The sequence below is a fragment of the Ixodes scapularis genome, unplaced genomic scaffold (genome assembly GCF_016920785.2).
Source record: "Ixodes scapularis isolate PalLabHiFi unplaced genomic scaffold, ASM1692078v2 PGA_scaffold13__105_contigs__length_92229423, whole genome shotgun sequence".
Lineage (NCBI taxonomy): Eukaryota > Metazoa > Arthropoda > Arachnida > Ixodida > Ixodidae > Ixodes > Ixodes scapularis.
Genome location: NW_024609839.1, coordinates 55,408,068 through 55,434,386, shown reverse-complemented (window position 1 = coordinate 55,434,386; position 26,319 = coordinate 55,408,068). Strand labels below are relative to the sequence as shown.

Sequence of the window (26,319 nt, the reverse complement as noted above, 5' to 3'; positions counted from 1 at the left end):
TTGTGGCACTGAATTGTTCGCATCCCCTTTATTACTACAGCAGACGACAGCGTCCAGGTGCCCAACAGTACGGTTTGTATACTCTCCTTCCTCCATTTCCCATAAACTTCCTAGACTGAAAGAAAAGGTTGAACCAACACTCCTTGAATGCTCCATCAACATGGTGCCCTCAGTCGTCCCAGGTGTCTCCGTAGTCGTTCTTCTTTGCACCTAGAGAGACAAATCATAAACATCAAAACGTGAAACGTCGGCAACAAAGAACAAAAGCAAGGAAGAGCCTACCAGCCTTTGTTCGGGGTTGACAATGTCAACCCCGAGCAAAGGCGTTGTCACTCAACGAGACGAATCCCTCGAAGCAAAGGCCACTGTCGCTCGATAGCTATGATCATAGTAATGGCACTCTCTCCTAACGTTTTACGCTACTATAGTAGTTAAAGCCGTTTCACACGTCTGCACGTCAACCTTTTTACGCACCCTTCTTTCACCTTGGGCTTGAACTGATTCACGCAATTGTACGGGTGACCACTCCTCGTAGTGTATAGATTCAATCTCACAAATATTGCGAAAGCTTCGGCCTGGCTGTACTCAGATCGTAGGAGTTTCACGAGTGTCTGATAGATGGTGCCAGCGTGAAAGTGTGTTTTCTGGTCGCAAGTGCTAGCAATGTGCTTGGTTGCACTTAAATGTCCACATGGTGCGACGTCCGTTCATAAACCGGTGGTTCTTAGGTGGCGGCGGCATCAGTTACACAGGCATTCGTGGGTGCTCTTGGCGACAGGTGCGAATTTAAAATGCGACTCCCATTACACGGGTTTACATCGGTGGTTTTCCGATTTGCATGAGTTGTTATAACGTGTAGAGGAATGTCCGGCAAAATAGATCCCATTCGACAATATGACTCCAGTGACACGGCTCAAAACTGTGGCTGGTGTGATGGCAGTTGTGAGGGCTAGCCTTTTTTTGTGGTTGCAACGGAAACATTCGTGGTTACAACGTTGGCCGGCGGTTTGACGGCTATGGGTAAGCACGTTCGTCAATATGTACAACTGTTTCCTTTGTATGTGGTGTTGGGGCTTGGGGTTGCCAGTTTGGCCGAATTGCTGCGACAGTTCGGCAAGGTGAATGGGACATGGGTAGTCAAACTGCGGCTCAGAAGCTGTACGTGACTCTTTGTGGCTAAACGTGAGGGTATTGTGATTTGAGAACGCTCTAAAATAACAATTCGGCCAAAAACCATCGCTATTCGTAAACACCTTGCAACGAGCTAAAAATGATGTATTGTGACATACTATTAGTAACTGAAAAATGATACACAGCGTTCAGTTAATGAGCACACGAAAATGAAACTTATTCACCTCGGGTACAGAGTGGGTTCCGTTGCAAAGTTGCATGGCTCTTGTAATTTGTTAAAAGTCTTTGCTGCTCCCCTTTAACACCGTGCAAAGGCCGCGAACGTCACTTTTGCATGGACAGGTCAACCGAAGGTACAACCATCATCTACCTTCGCTCGTCGGTCTTCCAGTACAAGACTCCGCATTACCTTAAAGGGCAACTCCGCTTCATTTATGGTTTTGAAAAAACAATGCAGTCCTCTTCAGTATCGCCTAGGAAGACCACACGTCAAATATTACGACGCAGTTCTGTCTAAATGTTTCTTAAACGGTCCGGCAAACTTTGCAACTCGCCAAGTTGCAGAAATCGGCTGACTCGAGCGGGCAAATTCAGGCGCAACCAACAGCGCAGTTAAGGCTACGGCATGGGCGGAGCCAACATTGAGCTAAATGTCATCATCATGGCCCCCTTTTGCTTGTTTTTACTTCTCCGATCGAGCATAGCGCATGACGTCAGCAACGTTGCCTCTCGGCGCTCAGCAGTGTCCACATGATTGGCGTACGCGCCTGCGCAGCGCGCTTCTTGGGAGCAGACCAACCGCCCGCCGTGGTCCCGCCGTTACCGCCATCTTCCGCGTCACAACCACTGTCGTCGTCTCACCGTTTGTGATTTTTACCTTTCGGAGTTTCGTCCACACTATGGACACCACGTGCGCAGAGTCACAGACTTATGCCGCAGTTGTGCAGACATCGTCGAATGTTGTAGACACCAAAACGTGGCGAACAGTGCGGTGCAGACGACACTCGCGCCTGCCGCACGCCCGACCCCATCCCGCCCGTCGTTGGGCCGATGATCACGTGACATCTCGTACCACGTGATGGCCATGTACTTGGTGGCCCGAGGCCAATGTTGCCGGACGGAGCTGAAGTTTCGGTTTCGATTTCCGCTCGTGTTTAAAATTAGACTTGAAAATATACATCCCATTTTTCGCGAAGCAGACGACGTAGTGTCTTTTATTAGGGCTTTTTAATTCGAAATCACTCATTATCCCGAAATCTTCGGAATTGAGCGGAGTTGCCCTTTAAAGGGATCGCCCGGTCAAAACCAAAAGTACTTAAGTTTTTACGCTTGTTACGACGAGGAAGCCTTCATATAGACAAACGTCATTTTTATTTTGATATATGATCTCCCCTCATTAATTAAACCTTTCATGAGCATATGTATGAAACTACACCCCGAATTTCGCCAGTGTCAATGGCTGACATTCGTAGCTGCTACGTGACATCACAAAACCCAAAGGTTTGTCGGATGGTTGGGATAAGAAGCATTGGTCAATGGGTGTCTTGTACTTTGTTTCGAATTATATAGTCTCCTAGGCTGTACCCTACTGAAATATGTTTATTTTAATGCACTTCCCAAGCGTGTGCAAAAAAAGTCACGACTTTTAGCAGGATATTAGTCAAAAACAGCCATAACCTTCAAGCCAACGTATGCCATTTCGCGCAAACATAACTACGACAGACATTGATTGAACTGGGAGTGCATGCAAAGCAAAGGATGTGGATTTTGCCTCTGAAGCGGCACCTAGCTACGCGAAGCGGCGTCTGGGTACACTTATCGGCGGATCTACTGGATCGGTGATGAGCCTGCGGGTTGTTCCTTAGGAGGCGATGTCCACGGGTCGAAGGCAAACGGCGAATTGTTCAAATACACATCGTCACTTGGACGAGCTTGGTGAATCGTAGCTATGCTCCATTTTCACACGTGGGTCAAACAGAATCTGGTGGCATGCGTGCTAAATACGACTTCTGGCATCGTTTCCAGATGGCCTAGCCGTTGGTTTCGGTTTTGCTGCATAATCAAACCGATTGATCCGATTTGGGTGAAGAGTGGGTGGACGTGATTGAATATCGTTGGCGCAGCATCACACTTCAGCTTAGGAGCCTTCTGCCCGCTTAGAGCTCAGCTCATAGCTCTCTTATGTGAGATGATTGCTGCATAAGCGGGATCTCAATCTTGACGGGAACCGAGTTCCTACGCACGGCGACGATCGATTTCGCTCGTCACTGCGCGTTTTGGGGAAAAGTGTGGAACGTCACGTCTTCGCTCGCATGTGCTGCCCCGCGGTTGTGGCACCCAACCGTGCAACAAAAATCTCGCCCATCCACGAAACAAGTCGAGCGCAACAACAAAAACGAAGCACGCTGTGGCCTTCACTAGCAGGTAAACGACGAGTGGGAAATGCTCACTTCGTGTTGTGTGACGTCAGAGCTTCAATGTTGCCAACGAAAGGAGCGTTTAAGCTAGGATGCGAGTGGAGCAGTAGAAATTCAATTACTCGTGCAGAGGGGTATATAAAATTTGGATACTGCACGCATGATGCGTCTCGAGGCAATAACAATGATATTCAATTGTTTTCTCGAACACAAAATTAGACCGGACAATTCCTTTATCTTAACAAAGTGTTGACAACTTCCTGGTATGCACAAAACTATAGGACGGTACAAGTGAACGGAGTGCGTCGAAGCAAAAACAACGGCCGAAGTTAATTGGGCTCCAAGCAACGTCTCAAACTACAAGTCTGTGGCGCTGGCTTTTCCATGGCCTTTACGGGAGGCCAGCGTGGGACGCAGATGTCAAACACAGGTGCCGTGCTGGCATTCGGCCGATGTCTGCACCGAATGAACGCAAGTCGCAGCCGAATGCCAACTCGGCACTTGCATCTCCTACCCGTGCCCCGCGCTCGATCGAGGAAGTTAGTGCAAAAAGATCCAGGACTACGGACTTGTTATTTAAAAGGCGCGGTGCCGGGAACGCGTCTTCGAACGATGGGTTCAATGCCCTACACCGCCCACGCATGGAAAGCGGTCCCATGGTGGCAACGAATGACGTCCCAGGAGCCGGCAACTCATGCTGTCGGACGTCGCGACCCCGGCTATCGGTGGTGGAACCTCCGGCAAGAAGCGCGAGCAACTAATGTCAGTGTTGTCGCAGCATCGCAACTCTCGGCCACTGCAGCTTCTGCGGATTGCTGCGCTGGAGAGAGCGACCCGCAACAGGACGGGCGGTGCCGGAGCAACAATTTTCGCGACGTCGTCGAGCAAAACTCGAGGTACCGCGTATGGGGACGGGGTGACCACACCTGTCGAAAACACATTCCAGACACCGCGGTTTAACACTTTGAAGACGATTGTTGCCTATGGGCAACAAACAACGTTACAATTTTTTTTAAGTTTCAATCTCATTTCGTTTTTTTAGTCTAGTAATCTGGCAACAGCTTTGAAGATGGAAACTATGACGACATCTAGTGAAAAGGTATGCAAATAGTCGAGGAAAAAAAAGAAACAAGATGGCGCACAAATATGCGGCCACCGAGAATGGCAGAACGGCGAAAAATATGGATAAGTGTTTTTCCCTGGCTGCTAATATTTTGCGACAGGAGACTAGAGGCTATTGTATGCGCAGTATTGACTTTTTGTAGTGATCCATACAGGTTACGCGAGGAAGTCGCCATTGAACTATTACCCGGCGTTGCCCATAGGAAATAAATTTGCTACAACGGCCAAGTTTTCCTTATGATAATTTTTTTTTATTTCAGCTCTGTTTTTTTAGTTGATCTAGTTAAAGGGTCACTTCAGTCCATAGTCCCGATTGGGGGATTACGACTATTCTTAGCGCAGTCAGAGTCCCTGAATTACAGGGCCTAATTTATTTTCAGTATTGTGCATACTTTTCAAGATATTGACGCCTCAAAGTTTTGTTTGGGGCGCAGTCGACTAAACTGAAACTAGGCGCTCAAAACGACGGACACTGGAAATGAGCCGCCAGGCACACGTGACATCATGGCCGTTCTCGCCCCCGTATTGTTCGCATGCAACGAGTACTCGGTTCAAGCGGCACCTGCCTCTGTTGCGCTGGTCTTTCTTGGGCAGTGGTTACTATACTTCGTTTCACCTTATGTTGTACCGCAGAGAAGGCTAGAAGCGCGAGCTCATAGCGTTGGGAGCTGCTCTTAGCGCACGAGAGCTTGTGCCGCCGAGATATGCTCCAGAGCAAGGAGCTCGCGTTTGTAGCCTGTCCTGCGGTACATCATAAGGTGAAACAGAGTATAGTAATGCATTACCGGTAACTAGTTACTTTTTTCAGTAACTCGTTACTGCTTAGTGAAACAAACCTCTAACTAACTGTGCCAGAGTACTACTTTTGGAAGTAACTGTAAAAAGTAACTTCGTTACAGTTACTTGTCAGATTCATGTGCAAAAATATTGCAAACACGACCACAAATTCGTCTCGCAACTCGTGAGAGTCCCAAGTCCTGGTACGGAAAGGGCACAGCAAAAACAGCAGCAGAAAACGTCCGGGGCAGGAAGGAAAAAAATAGAAATATAAAGAAACTAAATTTTGGGTGACCCTGCTTGGCCAAGCTAGTACCACCGAATGGGAGGATGGGGACGTCTGTGTCCGCACCAGCTGTATATGGTACATCGACCACAGCGCACGCAGATGTAACAAAGCGCGGCATCTATAAAACGTTTTTCTTTTGTTCGTCTGGCGGAGGGAGAGAGTTCATTTTGTAGAGGACATGGCGCTTGTCGCCCCAAACGCCCGCAGGCTTACGGCACAACCGATTTTCCGAGCTTGCCTTCTTCCCGCCAAGCATACGGTTCCTTCCCATCTCATTTCAATCGTCCAAATCCCAGATACACTCTTGCGGGGTGTCGACTTCAGGCCCATTTTCTCCCCCTTCCTTCTTTTACAACCCAATTACCGGCCTTGCTGCCCGTCACCCACTTCTTGTCCCACCTTGGGTCTCGTCACTCGAGAAAGTGTATTCGCTCAAAACGTCTGTGTCGTTCTGCTCAACTGTGTGCTTTCATGAAATTGAAGGACCACCCTTAGCCGGGACCAGGGGCACTTGGCACCAGTTGATTTATGGATATTCACATCGTGGGCTTTCCGGGTGGTTTCTTGTATTTCGGGGGGTGTGATGGAGGAGCACAAGCGTGTCCGATCTGGTTAGGAAGTGGCGGAAAAAAGATCGCAAGAGCCGTTTGGAATTCTACATGCAATGGTCGTTTGTACCTTGATCAGTGCTTATTTTGTCGGAGGAATGCTGCCGCAACATTGCTCTCCAAGTGTTTCATGAAAAATTGTGCGCACACGGTAGAAAATGATTCAGCCGACAGTTGGAGTAGCATAAGAAAACATAGACAAAGCTGATTGCAAGGTACGACTTGTTTTATTATTGACTTCAGATTTGCACGATTTTTGTTGCTTCTGTCCGATTTTGCCTCATCCAAGAAATTCCAAATTAGAATTGGCTGATTGTAGACTGGCACCATGATTGGATATATACGAGATCTGGACGCCAGCTGTTGTGTTTGTGTATACCTTACGGTGGTCGCACTTATTTCAATGTTCCTCATGGAACATGTTAATATTGACTATTAAGAAAATCTTAGTTACTCAAAATAGTCAGATTCACTACCGTGAACAACACAATGTCTTATAAGGAATCTACGCTAATTTAAAGGCATATAAAGGAACATTCCTTTTGAATGTTTTCTCATGTTTCTTTGTACAGTAACGATGAAGTAAGAGCATTACTTTAGCGAAGTAACTGTAACAAGTTACTTCATAAATTTTGTAACTGTAACAGGGTTACTTTTTGGCCTCAGTAACTGTAACTGTAATACTGTTAGGTTTTAGCAGTAACGTGCCCATGACTGCAGCTGGGCCAGTCCTTCTGATACCACGATGCGTGCGAGTGCACACCAAGTAGCTCGCTAAAACGAGCGTTGGAGTCCTCACAGGCAAATAAACAAAAAGGTTATACTGAATCTACACGGGCTACAGATAAAAGCAACGGCTAAACATGCCAATGACCAGCCGAAGTAGCGGCGGTAGCGGCTCAAAAAAGTGTTCTTTATACTGCTCGACCGCACAACAGGTACGCCCGTTCGGACCGGAGGAAAAAAGAGAACGACCACGACGTCAACGGCCCAACGTTGCTTTAGCGATCGGTAACCCACTGGCAGCCTGCTAAGGAGCAGCGGCTCACAGCGAGTCACATTTTTATTATCGGCATAAGTTGGGAATGCGACGTCCCCTTGACGTAATATTTTGGCTGGGGTCGTATTTTGTGTCACTAAAGCGATACCAGTAATTTATTTCCTTTTGAGTTTTGGTCGGAGTTGCTCTTTGAACATTTATACCTTAAAAAAGAAATGTGTTAAGCAATTTTTGCATAATATCTTGTCAATAAAGCGTCAAGTGCCGGCCTCACCCGTGCTGCGCGCTGGGACCGTCCCGGGAATGGTGGTGGCGGCCGTCCTGGTGTCGAACGCGCTCCGGGGCGGACGGTCTCGTGCGCCCAGCTGCGAGGGACGGTTGGCCTGGGACGCGGGGTCCGAGAGTTCAGGCTGCAGCTGGGCAGCCTGCTGCTGGTGCTGTGCCGAGGACGCCACGGCCAGCCGCCTCTCGTGCTCCAGCCTGTTCTGCCGGCGTAGTTCATCGTACGAGGTCTTGTACTGCGGCGGCGGGAGGTCCTCGGGAGCTTGCGTGGCGTTCGGGTCTGCTCGGTTTCGGGTTTGGGACGAAGAAGAGAAAGGGGTGGGCAGAAAGGGGGGGAAAGCAGTTAGGTTTATTGAGTTTGTCGAATCATTGCTGGCACCTCCTTTTTATTTAGAGATATGTTCTGTTTGAAGGGAAACTAAACTCGACCCTAAAATGTTTTTAAAGGGCAACTCCGCTCAATTCCGAGGGATAATGAGTGATTTCGAATTAAAAAGCCCTAGTAAAATACACTACGTCGTTTGCTTCGTGAAAAATGGGATATATATTTTTAAATCTAATTTTAAACACGAGCGGAAATCGAAACCGAAACTTCGGCTCCGTCTGGCAACATTGGCCTCGGGCCGCCAAGTACATGGCCATCACGTGGTACGAGATGTCACGTGATCCTCGGCCCAACGACGGGCGGGATGGGGGCGGGCGTGCAGCAGGCGCGACAGAGGCACGAATGTCGTCTGCACCGCACTCTTTGCCACGTTTTGGTGTCTACCGCATTCGACGACGTCTGCACAACTGCGGCATAAGTCTGCGACTCTGCGCACGTGGTGTACATAGTGTGGACGAAACTCCGAGAGGAAATAATCACAAACGGTGAGACGACGACGGTGGTTGTGACGCGGAAGACGGCGGTAACGGCGGGACCACGGCGGGCGGTTTGTCTGCTACCAAGAAGCGCGCTGCGCAGGCGTGTACGCCAATCACGTGGACGCCGCTGAGCGCCGAGAGGCAACGTTGCTGACGTCATGCGCTACGCTCGATCGGAGAAGTAAAAACAAGCAAAAGGGGGCTATGATGATGACGTTTAGCTCAATGTGGGCTCCGCCCATGCCGTAGCCTTGACTGCGCTGTTGGTTGCGCCTGAATTCGCCCGCTTGAGTCAGCCGATTTCGGCAACTTGGCAAGTTGCAAAGTTTGCCGGACCATTTAAGAAACATTTAGACAAAACTGCGTCGTAATATTTGACGTGTGGTCTTCCTAGGCGATACTGAAGACTGCATTGTTTTTTCAAAACCAAAAATGAAGCGGAGTTGCCCTTTAAAGGGGTACTTTGGCGTTTTCTTCATAGTCCCCGATTTGCCTGAAAATTTCCTAAACACACAAAGAAACATTGCTGAAATAGTAACCAAAATATTTGGCCAAAATAAATTTTTTTTCACAAAGTTATTGATTTTGCAATTTCAGTCTTAACCTCGTTTTTCAAAGTGAAAAGCTCTACTGGCAACAATGAAAACGTGACGTCGGGGGAAGGCAGGGGTTCACTCTTTGGGCGGTAGACTTTGTTCCCAACTGATTACAAACAGCTTCATGGCGTCAAATGAATGCTTTGGAAGGTCGCTCCAGCTCCCGCGCAGCGGCATGAAACAAATGCTCGGCATAGTTCATTTTTAGACTGCCCGCTCGACCCGCAAGCCTGCCCTCCCATGACGTCACGCATTGAAAAGCGCGGGCATATTTGAATCTTGGCTTTGGTGTCATTTTCACTCGTCGATTTCACAATAACTATTCTGAATTTCGCTATACTAAATAGCCTATCGGAAAGTGTAAAGGCTGGTGAAATTGAAAATATTGTTACTTGGGGTAGCTCGAAAAATCGCCGGAGTATCCCTTTAAACACCTGAGTAGGACGCCTAAAAGACAAAACAAACTTTCCTTGAAATAAACTTAAAAAAAAAAAAAAAGTGCAAGATTTACTTTTTGGGGCTTAATAAGCTAGGAGTGATTCAGAAACATGCTTCCATTTCGGGGTCAACGTCCCCAAATATTTTCCGACATACCGTAAAATACCGAGCATTCGCCCATTCCCTACTAAGTGCCCACCCCAAAATTTTGCAACATCTGATAAAATATGCACAGGAGATATATAGGTAAAATTAATGACCTAACAAGTGCTCATTTCCCAGTTTTCGCGATTATCTTCATATTTTGAGTGGGCGCTTGCTCGGTATTTTACGGTAGTTTGTATGTGCCTTTTCTCGACGTGCCGATAAAAGACCAAAAGGAAGAGCCAACATTTTCTGCGTACAAAAAGACTAACATACACTGGGCAGTAGCTTTGGTATGACTCAAACCATCCCACCAGTCATCACAAGGTGTCGGCGGCCGGGACACTAGGGTACAGGTCAAAGATTATCCGCTCGACTGAGGCTGAGATACAAAAGGAGGAGCAAACGGTCTTTGCTGACCTCGGGAAGAATGGCTACATGAGCAGTTTTGTCCACGCCTAAAATGTCACCAGCATTTGCAGCCACAGGAAAGTATGCAGTCCTGGCCAACCACGCCCATCAGCGTTCCCTATACGCTAAGAACAAGTTGAGCGCTGGCACATGTGCTGGCTAGAGAGGGGATTCAGATGGCCCACGAGCCGATGTCAACACTTACACGGCTTGTGCCACGACCAAAAGCTGTCCCCTAAAGAGAAAGCGCGAGGCGTCCTTTTAGGATTCCCTGATTGTCCGGCCACATATGTAGGCCAAACCAAGGACTTTTGGGAGAGGATCAGCCAACACCAAAAACGACGTTCACAAGTTTGGCCACGAGTGCAGCGCGGTTGTCGAATGCTGCAAAGTCAAAGACCGCCGCGCCGACTTTAAGAACACCCGTATCCTCAAAGTTTAAGCCAACTGCCGAGAGAGCCTTTTCTTAGAATCTTAGCACATACAAACTAGGTTAAAAAAGATAAATAGGTCCTATGGCGTTTCACCGTCCACCTACGTTACACAGACTTCGAGACATCACCAAGTTGAGAAGAGATGCACCGCTGCAAAAGGAGACGAAAACGAAAATGCCGCTCCTCAACTTCCGTCGCCAGTCATCCCTGAAGAAGAGCTGAGGAGGTCTCGAAACGTTGGGTTCCCAATAAAGGCTTGGTTGGACGTCCCCCCTTTTTAATTGTACCACTCAAACAGACTGATCTCAGTCGAATGTTCACGTTAAAATTAATGGTACTGCACCATTAATCTATAGCTCGGCATAAATCAGTCACAAAACTACGTGCTCCTGAATTTTTTACAAGATTGTGTTTAGGCAGTGTTTCTGATATTTAGGCAAACATGATTATGCAACGAATTAAAAAATAAAACCTTGTTTAATAGATGAAAAGAAAATTTTCAGAGAAATAATTGATTTTTTGCAGTGTCTCATAACAACTTCGTCTTTATCAGACGGATGCCACCATTCCGCCTCCCACTTTACATACATTTATATATTACTCAGACTGCAATGTCTCATTTTGTATTTTATAGCCACGAGCAATCTCACTTAGCTATTTTGGCTGTAACAACAGTCAAAATTATTTTTTACGTCTCAGGTATGCACAAATTAAGTAATGCAGCTGACAAACAAACAGAAAATAACATGGTTAGCTTACAAGAATGCTACAAAAAGTAAAGTGTTAAAACCTTACCTCCGTTTGAACCTAAAAGAAAATTCAAATATGAGTCTATGAGACGGTGCGAGGTATGGCGACACTGGTTTATGCAGTAAATGAGAATTTTAGACAATGCATTACCACTGCTAGCCCAAGGTCTTTCACATGCATTGCGCAGTAGTCATACACAACTGCATGCCGGTACGATGCTCATCCAGATCGAAACGTGCACGGTTGGAGACTGAACCCAGGATTTCTGGGTTTTGAAGAGCGAGCTTTCGCTCCTTGTGCTTTGAGCGCCAACTCACTTGGCCACCAAACCCCTTCGAGTGTCGCCAACGTACAGTAGGCTCACAATAATTGAAACTCTGATATTTCGTACCTCTAATCAATTCAAACAAAGTCAAAATTTTGGATGTCTCGCTACGTTTTGAATGTATTCATGAGCCGCATAACTCGAACGGCGTTTTCGGACAATTCATACTTTTTGTTCTCGCGGCCCCGTTGAGTGCGCTTCTTTCTGAGCACCAATGCACCGCACAGAGGCAACACCCGCGGAGCTTGCTTCCGCGGGTGTTGCTTCTCCGCAGTGCACCGGTGTTCGGTGAGAAGCGCACTCAACGGGGATTGAGCAGGGCACACATGAGCTATGAAAACTGGCACCGCGCAGAAACTTCCATAGCAACTTGTGTGGACGCTGTGACGTGGCGGCATGGCACAGGTCCACGTCATAGCATCTGCGCAAGCTGCTATATAAAGTTCCGCGCGGTGCCCATTTTCATTGCTCATTTGTCCCCTGCATAATAGTTCACAGAGAACTTCTTGGCACGATAAGCAAACTTAATTTTGTTCTGAGTTGTTGTGTGGTGTCTAAACAGTCCACAATAAAACACAATTCTGCAGGATAAATAAACTTATGCCATACATTTCACAAAATGTTTCAAGTGTCGCATACCTGCTTATGATCAGTAGGCCTATGTAGAGGAAGTCCTAAATATCTGCTTTATATGTGTAGCCATTCGTGCGGCAAATAATTTCATCTAGCTTCATTGTTTAAATGAATTTCCATTAATTTAAACTTCCGATAATTCAAACAAAATTCGTGGCTTCCTGAAGTTTGCACTGACGAGAGTCTACGAGGAGGTGCTAAAGCAGGTCGACTCACTGTCCATGGATGGCCTGAAGCTGTCGTCCAGGCCCTGGTAAGTGGTGTGTCCCAGTGTGTCCAGACTGCTTGGCCTCGAGGATGACTCGGCGATCCTGCTCGAATACTGGGGATCCTTGAGGGTGAAGTCCAGCACTTGGTTGCTGTCCTGCGGGTCACCGGTCCTGCCGTGGCGGAACAAACCGTCCACAATCTCTCGGGAGCACGTTCCTTTCCCTGCTGAGCACACCGTGTGGCACACTATTCGTAGCTCACCCACTCACGGAAAAACGAAGTACATACCAGAAAAACGGAGACGGCGGCAGGGATTGTCGGCCTTGGCGCTGCTGTTGCCGCATGGTTCTGATCAGCGTGTTCGTGCATCGTGCCGTTTTAACGAAAATAGTGTGAGCATTAAAATAGGGAGTTGTTTTGTTCTGCTCCGTGACCTTAAAAATCAATGCATTAATTATTTTAATTCATGTCGACAACTCCCTCACCTGCGACATGCTCCCACCCTGACTGCTTTTCATTTGTAGCCAAATGAATTAATCTCGGCACATTGACCAGCGTCAGCGAGCAGGTGCGCACGAAATCCTGGAGAAAATCTATCCCAGTCTCTTCTGCCATCTTGCGACTACCGCCCCGCTATATATGGGGCATTGGAATTGCGGATGGTCGCTGGCGAGGCGAAAATGGCAGGGAGGAGCTTTGGCTCTCCCACCTCTAGTGCGAGCTTCCTACGTTCAACGAACGACGTTTTGGCACCTCGTGTGCCTCGAACCTGCACACGCTGTGAAAGCACGGCGGAAGACACGGAGCGCATGCTGGAAGTCAGGCATTTAAAGGACACACCCTGCCGTCTTCACAGTCCCTGATTCGCCCGAAAATTTGCTAAACACGTCAACAAACTTCGCTGATTTAGTAACCCAAATATTGGGTCGAAACAGTTTTTTTTTTTTTTATAAGGTTATTGAATTTACGTTTGGTGCTCACCCTGTTTTTCAAAGTGAAAGTTTCTACTGGCAAGAATAAAAAAGTGACATCATGGGAAGGCAGGAGTTCACTCTTTGGACTGTAGATTTTGTTCCCAACTGATTATGAGCAGTTTCTAGTGACAAATGAATGCTTTGGAAGTTCGCTCCAGAGCCTGAGCAACATCACGATATGAATGCTTGGCACAGTGCATTTTTAGACTGCCCGCTCGACCTGCAAGCCTGTTTTCTCCTGACGTCGCGGTGCGGAAAGGCGCGGATATATTTGAATATGGGATTCGGTAAGATTTTCACTTGCCAATTTCACAATGACTACTATTCTCAATTTCGCAATACTAAATAATATACAGGAAAAAATAAAGGCTGGTAATTCCGAAAATACAGTTACCGTATATACGCGTGTAATGGCCGCACTCGTGTAATAGCAACACTCCTAACTTTAAACAAAAAAAAGCCGAAGAAAATATATCTAAAAATGACTCGTGTATAGGCCGCAAATACAATTTTAAAATCGTAAATGCAGCCATTTCTTTTTTTTCAGGTATTGCCGGCAGATGGCGCCCAACCGGCTGCGGCAGCCAACAACACTGAGGCACACTGTCCTGTCTGTTTGCGCCTCCCGCTTCTTCTCGAACAATCTCGAACCAGATGCAGTGCATCTCTTTGTGTTTGCGAGTACCCCCGGTTTCCCGCTGCCACCCACTTCAGGCTTCTGGAGGGGGAAGTATACGAGTTACACGGTCGGCTTTAAACTCAGTTACTGCCTTTCCTCAAGACGACAACAAAAGAGCAGCCGGGCGAAAGTTCGGTGTCGACGAAGTCCAGACGCCAGACGCCGAGACAAGTTCCGAAGATGAGTGATCTACTATGGACAAGTGAAAAGGACTTTGCACCTATGCAATACCCACAGTGGCGTACTAACTTGTTTTTGAGTGGGGGGGCAAACCAGACCCAACCCGACCGACCCCCCTCTCCTCCCTCCCTCCCTCCCCCTCCCTCCCTCCCTCCCTCCCTCCCCCCCCCCCCCCCCCCCCCCAGGGCCGGGGGCGGCGCCCAATAGACCCTTTCCAAAAGTCAGTCTACCCACCTTGTGCAAAGCCAGACCCGACGCTCTAATGGCGGAACTACACTGTTTTGCCACACCAGAAAGATTGAATGTCTTCGAAAGCATAGAACAAAAAAGGACAAAATGTTGATCGCTTCATGTCACCTTCGATGCACGAAATCGAGGGTGCTTGATTTAGCCCCGCATGATCTCCTATTGACGCCATTAGAGCGGCAATAGTGGAGCTTTTTGGACTGCCACAAGAGGACTCTGACTTTTGAAAAGGGTCTATTGGTATCCCTTGGGCGCCGTCGGCCAGTGTTTGCCCTGCCCAGTGACGGCTGTTTCAGGAGGGGGGGATGGGGACCATGCCTTGCCCCCCTCCCCCCCCACTCTGAGAACTGGGAGGGGGGCAAGCGTCCCCCTTGCCCCCTCAGTTGGTACGCCCATGAATACCCATAAATGATTTCTTGTTCTACCAAGGCGCGTGAGTACTTCCATTTAATCAATGCAAGTAGTGAAACTTTTGACAAAAAAAAAGATTTCCAAAAAACCTTTTCAGTTTTCTCCATGTAATGGCCGCACCCCTAGTTCTCGCCCGAAATCATTAAAAAATACCTGCGGCCATTACACGCGTATATACGATAGTTGGGGTAGTGAAAAAGATCGCCGGAGTGCCCTTTAAAGGGTCACTAAGGTGGACTACGTGGTCATCTTTTTATGGTACAAACTCAACCTAAGTATTCCAACAAACCATAAATCACAATCATGCGCCACCTTTTCTTCTCCTGAGAAGTGCGATCAAAGATGACCGAGGCGCTTCTTTTTTTCCTCCTACCCAGATCTATCTCAGGAAAAGGCGGGGTCGGGTCACAGTGTTTTGTCGCGTTTTCTCAAATGCGTGCCTGGACAAAAGCTACCGAGCGACTCTAGCACCGAAAAGAAACAAATGCCAAACAAAATGAAAAAAAAAGAAAAGCGAAAGGTGCTTACGTTTGGGATGACGACAGCCCTCGCTTGCGTCGAATGGCGTCCCCAATGACGCTTCCAGGCAGCTGCATCAATTTCTGTTCGCATGTGCTCTGGTACGAGAACTTGCCGATCAGCCAGCCAGCAAATCCGGCGCCTGCAATGCAATCAAATTTACTCAGAATAAAACAAGAAGGGAAAAACATAGGTTTCTGTGTCTGCCATACCTTATTTTACGAAGGTTGGATTGTGCCCGCCAAATTTCGAGAATTCAACTGCTTAACTGGTTCTATCTAAGCTGACAGTGTGGTGGAGGCTACGTTCTCGCTAGACCGTTCGTACAACAATCTTTAGCCACATAATCTCGCTCCTGTTCATACACACGCACAGGGATAAGCAGTATTTCAAATACAAGTATTTGAAATACGTATTTCAAATACCTTGTGTATTTTGCATTTGTATTTAATTACAAATTGGGTAATGTATTTGACGTGTGTATTTGAATACTAAAACGTGGGTGTTTCAAATACGATTGTAATTAAATACAATTTTGTGGGCGAAAATACTTTCCTCAAATTTATTGTCACTATCCAGAGCAGGAAGAAAACTATGTTCTGCACCGAATGCAGTGTCTCTCAGTCAAGCACAAGCGTTTAGTGACTTTGTGATTACGGTGCTAGTCCAGGGCAAGAATAGTGACGAAATCGACGTTCACAGGCAGACTGGCTAAATAAGTGCCTGTAACAACTCGTGATGCTTTCCAGCCTGATTTCCATCCACATTTTTGCCTGGAACATTATAAATGCGCGGGTCGTCCAGATTTTCGTAACTGGTGCGAGTTGCAACAATGAAAAAGTATCTAGCTAGTGCTGCGCGTCTTGGTCGTCTCGGTTCTTTGTTGGTCTATACCAGGGGTGTCTAAGCTGCGGCTCACGAGCCGCATGCGGCTCTTCGCGTGTTAAAGTGCGGCTCGCCGCTCCCTCCCTTACCCCTCCTCTCTCTCCCCCCCCTTCCTCCCTTCCGCAGCACTTCCCCTAAGAGAGAAATGAAACGTGTTTTAAATCGAAAGACAGGTTGCAGTTTGGTAGTGTTGTGCTACTGCTTCCTTACACACAATCGTACTGCTTTTGACTCAGATAGACCGAAATTAGTTCGAGTCGAATTATTTCGAGCTCTTAGGCCGGGTCAGCCTGGCCACCCCTGGTCTATACTAAAATGTAATCGACAAAACGAGCTGCTTGAAGCTCTGTACTTTTTTCACCTATTACGTTCAAGCTGATTACATTTTTTTGTGATTATATTTCTATTACGTTACTAGAGCCTCGCACACTAACTCCCGAGTGTGCGATGCAAAATTAAAAGGAGATACTGTACCAAGAAACCCGTTGCAGGTGCCCTGAAGTCGCTGACGCAAATTTTGAGGAATGTATTTGGAAAAGCATTTGTAGGAGACCAAATACGTTTGGTTGTATTTGTATCTTGTACTTAAATGCTTTTTTGGAAATGTAATTAGATTTGTAATTAAAAACATTTTTGACGAAGTATTTTGTATTTGTATTTCGATACATATTTGCATGTATTTTGCCCATCCCTGCACACGCGCAGGGAGCGAGGTCAGGTGGTGAAACGGAGGCTATTGATTGGTGCAACGAACGCGTAGCTTTCACCACACTGTCGGCTAAGGGTTACAAGGTATATTTTTTTTCTATGTATAGTTGAAGAATGGATTCGGCTACCCAGCAATATTCATTGAATGCTTTCCAACGCGTTATATTTTTTATGTTTGTTAGGTGAACATGATCAATGCTTTCTTTTCGATGTTAAAAATCACCCTTCTATAGACGCTTTCAGCGAGTCAGTTACTCGAGCTGCCACCAGTCGGCGCGCCCTTCGCGCGCTTTCCGGGCCGCCATAGCCGACCTTCATTCCTCGCCGTTGCTCCGCGTTGTGTGCTGCACAGGCCACTACCGGAGCTTCGCTTTCGTGTTCATTTACGTTCCGCGTTGAAATCTTGCACTTTCTTTGGGTCTTTTCGCTATTTAGAACTTTCATTTAATCATTTGATATTTATATTTCGACATAGCTCTTGTATTTTCTTATTTATGGAATGGAATCCGACAGCGAATGGGTCGACGATACTTATGAGGCTTCAATGACCATGTAAGTTCATCCCATTCTTACGTTTTTGTCGCTAATAAAGGGCAGTCAACACTATTGCGACATATGCAGATTGCAACTGACGCAGTAAGGCTATCGCAGTCGTGCTTCTCGCTGCATGTGCGCGCTCGTTTCTGTAAAGCCGACCCGCATGTCAGCGATTTAGCGTGCGACGAGACGAGCGACGGAGATTTTTTTTTTCTATTTACAAATACTGTCGCCTGTCGCATCGCTCGTTTTTTGGGGTTTTTAGAAAACGTCGCTCACCGTCTTGGTCGCTTGCTTCGTCACTTCCATGCGGTTTGCCTCGTTGCGCGACTGACTGAGCGACAGCAAAGCGGGTCGCAGTCGCTTATCTGGTCGCTCGCCAAATCGCTTACATGCGGTTTATACTCAATTAATTTCCATGCACACAGCAATGAACCATTGGCGCCTCGATATTAAGTATAAACCGCGTGCAAGCGATTCGCCGAGCAACGAGACAAGCGACGGTGACCCCCTTCGCTGTCGCTCAGTCAGTCGCGCGACGAGGCAAACCGCATGGAAGCGACGGAGCAAGCGACCAAGACGGTGAGCGACGTTTTCTAGAAATCCCAAAACCGAGCGATGCGACGGGCGACAGTGAGAAATCTCTGTCGCTCGTCTCGTCGCACGCTAAATCGCTTACATGGCGGGTCGGCTTTACGGAAACGAGCGCCCACATGCAGCGAGAAGCACGACTGTGATAGCCTTACTGCGTCAGTTGCAATTTAGATATGTCGCAATAGTGTTGACTGCCCTTTATTAGCGACAAAAACTTCAGAATGGGATGAACTTACATGGTCATTGAAGCCTCATAATCTTGTATCGTCGACCCCAATCGCTGTCCACTTCCATTCCATAAATAAGAAAATACAAGAGATATGTTAAAATATAGATATCAAATGATTAAATGAAAGCCCGAAATACCGAAAACACCTAAAGAAAACACACGATTTCAACGCGGAACGTAAAAGAACGCGAAAACAAAGCTCCGGTAGGGGCCGGTGCAGCACACAACGCAGAGGAACGGCGAGAAACTGAATGGCGGCTATGGCGGCAGGGTCACGTGACGCCAAGATGGCGGCGCCCATGAAATGTTGCCTGAAAGGGTCTATAGGGTCGAGTTTATTAGTGTTTGTATATTTTTGTGTATGTGCAGAGTCTATCTCGTATCTAATCTTAACGTTCCTTTACCAAATGCCCTTGGGATGATAAGGGACAAATTGAAAAATAAATAAAATAAATTTGTCCGGTCATGCTCGACAACCTATTAGTGGACATTACGTTAAGCTTGAAACAATGCAGGGTCACAAGTGCAGGAGTCTGTTAGATAAACCAGAAAAAAGAGCTTCCACAACAAATTTAACAACACCGAAAGGTATGGCTTCCAGTTCAAGTGACATGCTTTCACTGTATTAGTTTAAAACTTAAGCAGAATGAGAGATCTAGAGTTTCAGGGCTTCCCCGAGAACAGGCTTGCAACAGATGTACTGTGAACATCTGTTAATCAGTCGCCTGGCTGACTTTCTGTGCATTTGTATCAGTTCTGTATACTGCTGGCAGGTAGGTTAAGGTAAAGTCAGCTGATTAAGGTGTCCCCTGGTTGACTGACTACGGTTTCGGTTAGGTCCTCAAGTGCTTTCTTTCAATCAACAATGATAACTAAATTGAGACATACCGTAAAATACCGGGCAAGCGCCCACTCAAAATTTTGAGATAATCATGTAAAAATGGGGGATGGGCGCTTGTCCGGTCATCAGTTCTACATATCAATGTACTGTGCATATTTTCTCAGATTTTACAAATTTGGGTATGGGCGCTTAATGTGGAATGGGCGGATGCACGGTATTTTACGGTAATAAAAAGGAATGATGTAGCGAGTTTTGAAACAGTAAATGTTTTGGCAACGTTTTCCTTACAGCACCTATTTAACCACATGTAGTTCATTCTAATTTAGGAATCTCTCGGCATATGCGGGAGATGTTTTAGGCATTTTTTTTCTAAGCAAAATACTGTATAATAAATTGAGCGTAATAAGAAGCCTTGCTAACTTTGACAATACTATTTAAAACGTTGAAAACAGCATATCATCCAAAGACACTTATTCACTTGTGCCGCCCCCTTTTGCCCGAGCACAGGTGGTTATGTTGTATAAACACTTTTTAAACTATGACTAAGGCAACCAAGAGAAGAAATTGAATATTGAAACTCCACTTTTCAGAGCTAGCCCACACCCTTTCCCTTAGCCAGGTGACTCAGGATAAATCTACCATTAAGGGGGATCTATTGATGTGCAACCAAAATCTTGGTTACCACACCACAATAAGCCTCTGTCAGATTGCGGGCACCTCAGCCGGGATTCGAACCCGCCACCTAGACTTGGATCCACCGAGGCAGTGTTTTTCCTTAAAATAATACTTTTCTAGTTCCTTGCATGTCCATGTTCTGATGCCTCACTTCCCAAAAGTAGTGCCCAATGTTTATTGCAAGGCTCTGCAGAAATACACAAAAACTTTCAGCCTTTCCACTCTGGTGAAGAAGGAAGACCAGCGAAGCTGTACAATGGTGGGAATGAAGTAATGGCCGGCCACAAGTCGGCAAGCCAGAGTGGAAAGGCTGGAAAAGTTGCCGCGATCTATGAGCGACGGCAGCAACCAGACAACCGGCAAACACAACACTCTGGACAGCTACCACCGTCTATAAGCGACGGCGGTAGCTGTCCAGAGTGTTTTGTCGACATTCTTCTGCGGACGGACACAATCCTGGGGAATCTAACCCTTAAAGGACACATGCAAAGGAAAAAAACATTTTTTTTAAACAGCTTAGATGGAAAAAGGATATCATAAAACAATTTTACAGCCAAGTTAAAAAATTTTTAGAGCTATATTTACGGCGCTATACGAATTTGTAGTTGGCGCCGCCGGGCGCCGCGGAAAAGTGGTTTTTGTTTATCACGCGATGGGCCCATATTTGTCACGTGGTGCTTGCGCTCTTTCGGAAGCTTTCTATGGCCTCTAAAAGTAACTTATTCATCTTGGTTTGAAGTATAACAAAAAACTAAGATGATTAAGTAACTTTTAGAGCCCAAAGGAAACTCCTGAAAAAGCGCAAACAGACGTGATAGACCTGTGCGCCGGTCAGATGACGGTGGCGGTGCCCCAAAGCAGACGAACTTGTGCGGCGGCGGCGACGGCGGCGTGGAGAAACGCGTTGAAGCGGCGTTCGCACAATGTTCAGCGTGCGGCGGCGCGCGGGCCTACCACGTGACCAGCGGCGGCTCCCGCGAGCGCCACCTACAAATTCGTATAGCGCCGTAAATATAGCTCTAAAAATTTTTTTCTTCGTTGTAAAATCGTTTTATGACATCCTTTTTCCATCTATGCTATCTAAAAAAAATGTTTTTTTTCTTTGCATGTGTCTTTTAACAGCTCTGCTGTAAAAACAAAGCCTGAGAAGTGTTCCTCACCCACAACCTTCAGGGTCGTTCCAAATCTAGGATGAGCTGTCAGGTAACCTACAACAGAAACAGAAGAGAAGCAGAGCAATGGTCAAGGCTACAATTTAGAGAGGACGATCTGCAGCAGCAAAGGTCGTGCAAAACTAACCCAGAAAACAACTAAGAGCACCACTAGAGACATGCACATTTAGTAGAAAGGCATAGTTTGGAATGCATGTCTGAACAGGGCGTTTAGCATTTCATCCCTCCCATGCATCGAAGTGCCCACGAAAAGACCCCATATTACGTCGCCGGCAATTTAGAGAATGGCCGGGTCAAGCAATCGTGGTGGACGGTTGAGAAAGCGTGGAGCATCGAACAAGTCTCCGACTGGTGTGATTTTGCGATCTATGCAGAGGGCAAGTTCGCCTGCTTCTTCCACGGGGGTTGCGATGATGTCACAATGCCGAGCTCTTATTGGCTGATTGAACAAAATAGTGGGTAGACCTCAAGGCATCTAGCATTGGGGTCTACACACTATCCTTCCAATCAAAGCCAATCAGAGCTCGGCATCGTTTCGATGTCACTGCAACTCCTGCGCAAGAAGCAGACGACTCGCTCTCCGCATACTGCTCACACACATCGAAATTGGCCCCGAAATGACAACCAATAACGTCGCAAGAGCCGGTGTGACACGTTGCTGGATGTTATGATCCCGACGGTTGGTCGTAGGATCGCAGGCGAAAAATTTGGAGGACACTTAAGCTTTGCGTTTAAAAGTGGAACGCGATAGCGTTATCGGGCCCTGTTCACAAAACCTCCTCATTCACTTCTCATGCTCTTCTTGCCAGTGAGCAGGAAGTGCGGCGGACACGGCTTAGCCGGTAGCGTGTCTGGCTTGCACTGAAGGGACATGGCTTTCAAATCCCGCCTAAAATTCTTGAAATTTTTCTTTTTAAGGCAATTACTTTATAAAATGGAATCATTTGAGAGATGTGGCAACCTTTAATTCACATTACATGTCATGCTTTTTAATCACTTCCATTCCACATGTGACGTCACGTTTAACGAGAGCGTAGTAAGTTGTTTTAAATTCCCGCACAACGTCATGTGGCCGTGACGTTCTGACCCTATTGACCAATGAGGATTTTCGCGTCACGCCACCGAGGCCGTCTTTACTGTGACATAAGCTCCTTAACGCTGCCACGTTAAGAAGTATGAGTGAGCTCAAGTCTCGCCGGAATCACAGCGTCCCAACTCTCGGCGGACCATGGAAGCGTCTTCTACAGGTCATCGAGCCGGAGAGCGACCTGCAGCCGAACACGCGTCTGCTGCGTAAACCTTCGCCGCTGCGACCCCACCGGGATTGTGGCAGACGACAGTGCGACACTTCTACGATGTCCTCGAGCGAAAATGGAGGAAGCACAGTTTAGGATGCAGTAAATACACCAGCCAAACGTCTTGCGTTGGGCACACCGGCATCCAAACCAGTAATTACGCAGGTTTCCGTCTGCTGGTCAGACGGTAAACAAGCTGCCGAATGCAGCGGTGCTTTTAAGGATTTCAGATGTGCAGAGCTGTGACGGAAACACGCGGATATTTCGTGACCTAACAAATTCACGGTCGACGCGAGTCGGGAGTGCATTTCAAACGCCACATCGAAACAAACGATTCGACTCACCGGCCTTGGCTCCGTAGTGAACCGCCACCATCGCAGCAGTCGCAAATGGAAGGCCTAAAGATAAGAATGACGGGTCATCTGTACTGTCAAAGGATGCATACCATGCGTGAGAGTGAGGAGGAGGAGCGAGGAACTCACTGCGATAATAGAAGCTCTCTCGGTTGCATTCTTTGAGGACCCTCAGCTCTTCGGGCGTGAAGGCGTAGCGCTAGACAAAACATTGATGCGGCTCTATCATAAATGAAGCAGGCAGTGCGGAGAAGTTTCAAGGACGGCAAAGACACGCTCAACACGCCTGCATATGTAAAGAAAAAAAAATGATATGCAGATACGCTTTTATTTTCTAACTACGCATAACATGATCAAGCGGACCGACCCAATGTAGGAGGAATTCACTGGCGGCCAAAGCTGAGTGTGTTGCTGCTCGGCGTGTTGCTGATGGCAAGTTTCTACGGTGTTTGCAACGTGCATTCCACACCATCGAAATTGCTGGTTGTGGGAACCCATAAGTGTGAGCTTGTTCCGAGTGTTCCCAGTGAACATTGCACTCAAATATGACATCTAATGAATATCCCATTTGGTTAATACTTAAAACAGCAGGCATTGCTGGCATGATCAAGAATGTCACAGTGCCCCAAAGTCAATTATTATTTTTTTTTTTTTGCGTACACCTTTACGTTGCTTGAAGAAGACGCGTAAATGCTGATTAAAGCCTTTGTGTAACATGAATAAACGGAAACAAAATTAACCAACCGTCAGCATGTAAATACAAGCTGATGTAGGCAAATACCATATTCTGACTTCCAAACCTCGAAAAAAAAAAATTAATAAACTGCGCTCAATAATGTCGTCATAACTTCATTAAACTTCAAGTAGATGTTTTCGTAGCCGCCGTACGAGACGAGACGACAAATTCGTAAGCCGTCACGAAAAATGCTTACCGCGTGTTCATGCTATCGTACGCCGCGGTATGATAATGCTCGAAGCACGAATACGTTAGTCTGTATCTTATACTAATTAAAATTGCTTGTATCACGCTGGGTGAGCGTGACAAGTTAAACTTGAAGCTTTAATTAATAAAAAATAACGAGGCGGGCTCCGTTGCGAATCATCCAGGAAACTGCAGGTCCCAGGCAGCATTCGCATTTACTATGAATTCCTGTACAGCACAGTGAGAAATAAACAAGCTGTTGAAACGCGAGTTCTTTAGGTGCCACTGAATAGTAACGTTATTATTCACCTGTCCCTGAGGTCGTTGCTGATGTTCATAGCCGCTCGCCGATATTTCCGGAGGAATGATATCGCTCGAGGCCGCCATGTTTCTTCTGCAGCTCGGTCGCACCACTAGCGGCAAGAATGAGTACCACGCACACCAAGTAATGCTAGCATGCCCCCACCTACACCAGTTAGTATGTATGATCTCTATGCCTACTCCTAGCGCTGAAGGCTACAACGCCCTCACCTCTCCTGGCTCGCCCCTTTCTTTTTACCCTCAAACAAACAAACATCCCTCCCTAATTTTTCTTTCACCTCAAAATAACCAAAGAAAATGCCAGATCAGTTCTACAAGGACATACACGTCTCGTTTAAAATTATTATAAACGCATTAGTCGTGAACGATGACACAGCGAAAAGCCTGATACTTCTTCGCACTAAAAGGTAAAAGTGCACTCCGGCGATACGTCATGCAGTGTTGCGGAATGGGCACCCTCATTCCATTTCAATTCCATTCCGGGGAATTAGAGTTTGCGATAATTCAATTCCTTTCAACTCCTAGGAATGGGGACACTGGGCCCATTCCCACTCCTGGAATGGCTGAATCGTTTCATTCCATTCTTCTAATTCCTAAACGTAAAAATTGGCTTTCGACAGCTACATTGTGTTGCCGGCATAAGCACCATAAAGCTGACATTATCAAACGCATAGACAATTGCAACAAAATGCAAAATGCCTAAAAAAAGCACTGATTTTACTAAGCGGAGCGCTTGTGGCACAAAGGGTTTGTTTACATTGTACTGAAAACATCGAGAAAGCCCCTTGATATGTCGATGCTTGTTTAAAACATCGGTCTTTCGACCACGTGGCTCGCAACAAACAGCAAAACGTAAATCCACTAATTTTTTTTTTTTTGGCAATCTTTTTTTTGGCATTTGTCTTCTAAGACATACGCGGCCAGTGTGTTTGTTTCATAAGACCATAAAATATCGAGTTCGTGCGTGGCGCAGAAATAAGCTATATTAAGTACTCTATTCTTCGAATATCCGCATAGCAACACGGCTAGTACGCTGCTGGAAGCGACTCCATGCACAGTGGCAGGAACACATCTTCTGACAAAGTGCAACCTCTACGGGGCAGCACGAGACACCATGTCACGAAACAGTCTTTCTGCAGGTTCAGTCAGTTCGGTCACGCGACAAGAGCGGTGACGACAATCTACTTCACCTTGCGATGGACCGCAACAGACAGCACGAGAGCCATCGAAACCAATCCAGTGCTTTCTGAGTGTCGCCTGACCATGGAGCGCAGCAACGCGCCGTGCGTGTAGTCCCCCTCGCGGTGCTGGATTGCCTGGGGCGACTCGCTGCGTCCGCAGCGGTACATCACAAGGTGAAACAAAGTAGACGGAGTCTAAAGTCGAAGGAAATGAGCGGGAATCCGCTAGCTTGCCTGTAACCCTAACCCCAGGGCTTAAAGTCTGGGGGGTCTCGGGGGGTCTCGGGGGGTCTCGGACCCCTCACTGATTTTAAAGGATGGTCTGAGACCCCCCTCCACAGCCCTAGCATTAGTGAAATAAAAATAATATCTTGCAATAAAATAGCTTGTTTTCAGGGATGTAATTGAGGGTTGCAGGTACAGCGTGGGTAGAGTCAGCAGTGGGGTTCATTTTATGTGCATCTAGTACATCTCGTCAGAACCCCCCCCCTTCCTTTCCTCCTTGTAGGGACCCCCCTCAACTTACGGGAGACTTTAAGCACTGCCTAACCCACTCGAATGTAAAACATATAACACAGAAAACAAGCATCAGAACAAAGACCAAGTAAAAGGCGGACTTACACGTAAAAATGCAGAATAATAAAACAAGTGTCGGAGCAAAGCGCAAGAGGAGAAGAGAGAAGTGAATCTCGCTTTGTCTTATTGCCGAAGGAAACCCAGATTTCGCACTTCAAAGGCGTGCGCGCGAATGAACGTGGAAGGCAGCACGTTTGGCCACCTGCTAAACAACGCTCCTCGAACTATACAAAAACAATAACTGATCATCTTTCGGCGGCGCTAGTCAACGAGTTATCAGAGCTCTGCGAATTATGAGTCACCCCCGCTCTCAGATCTCAGTCTGTGCGCGCCTGTATTCTCCATGCCTTCGTTTCTTTTGTTTTGCTTGGTGCTTGGTTTCTAGTTTCGCTCGCTCTTGTGTAACGCCAATAAACCCCGTCGCCTGCACGAAAGGCGCCACCGCCACCCCCCCCCCCCCCCTCCTCCTTTCCCTCCCCCCTCTGCTCTTTGCTTTGACGCTTCTTTTTTGTATTGCATTTTTTGCGTATAAGTCTGTTAAAGCTCCACGCGGGTTAGCTGTTTCCCGCCCGCTCATTTTATTTCCGAGG

The 26,319-nt window shown here is 47.0% G+C and overlaps 1 protein-coding gene across 1 annotated transcript; it reads right to left on the bottom strand.

The window, feature by feature from the left end:
- On the bottom strand, positions 1-24,129 carry LOC120846486 (OCIA domain-containing protein 1). Its single transcript, XM_040218245.2, has 8 exons — positions 23,961-24,129; positions 22,859-22,928; positions 22,721-22,774; positions 21,070-21,117; positions 15,450-15,582; positions 12,438-12,601; positions 7,619-7,906; positions 1-210 (listed from the first exon to the last, which is right to left on the bottom strand). The coding sequence occupies exons 1-8, from the start codon at positions 24,036-24,038 to the stop codon at positions 170-172; spliced, it is 876 nt and encodes a 291-aa protein (XP_040074179.1). The 5' UTR covers positions 24,039-24,129; the 3' UTR covers positions 1-169.
- Between the last annotated feature and the right edge of the window lie 2,190 nt (positions 24,130-26,319).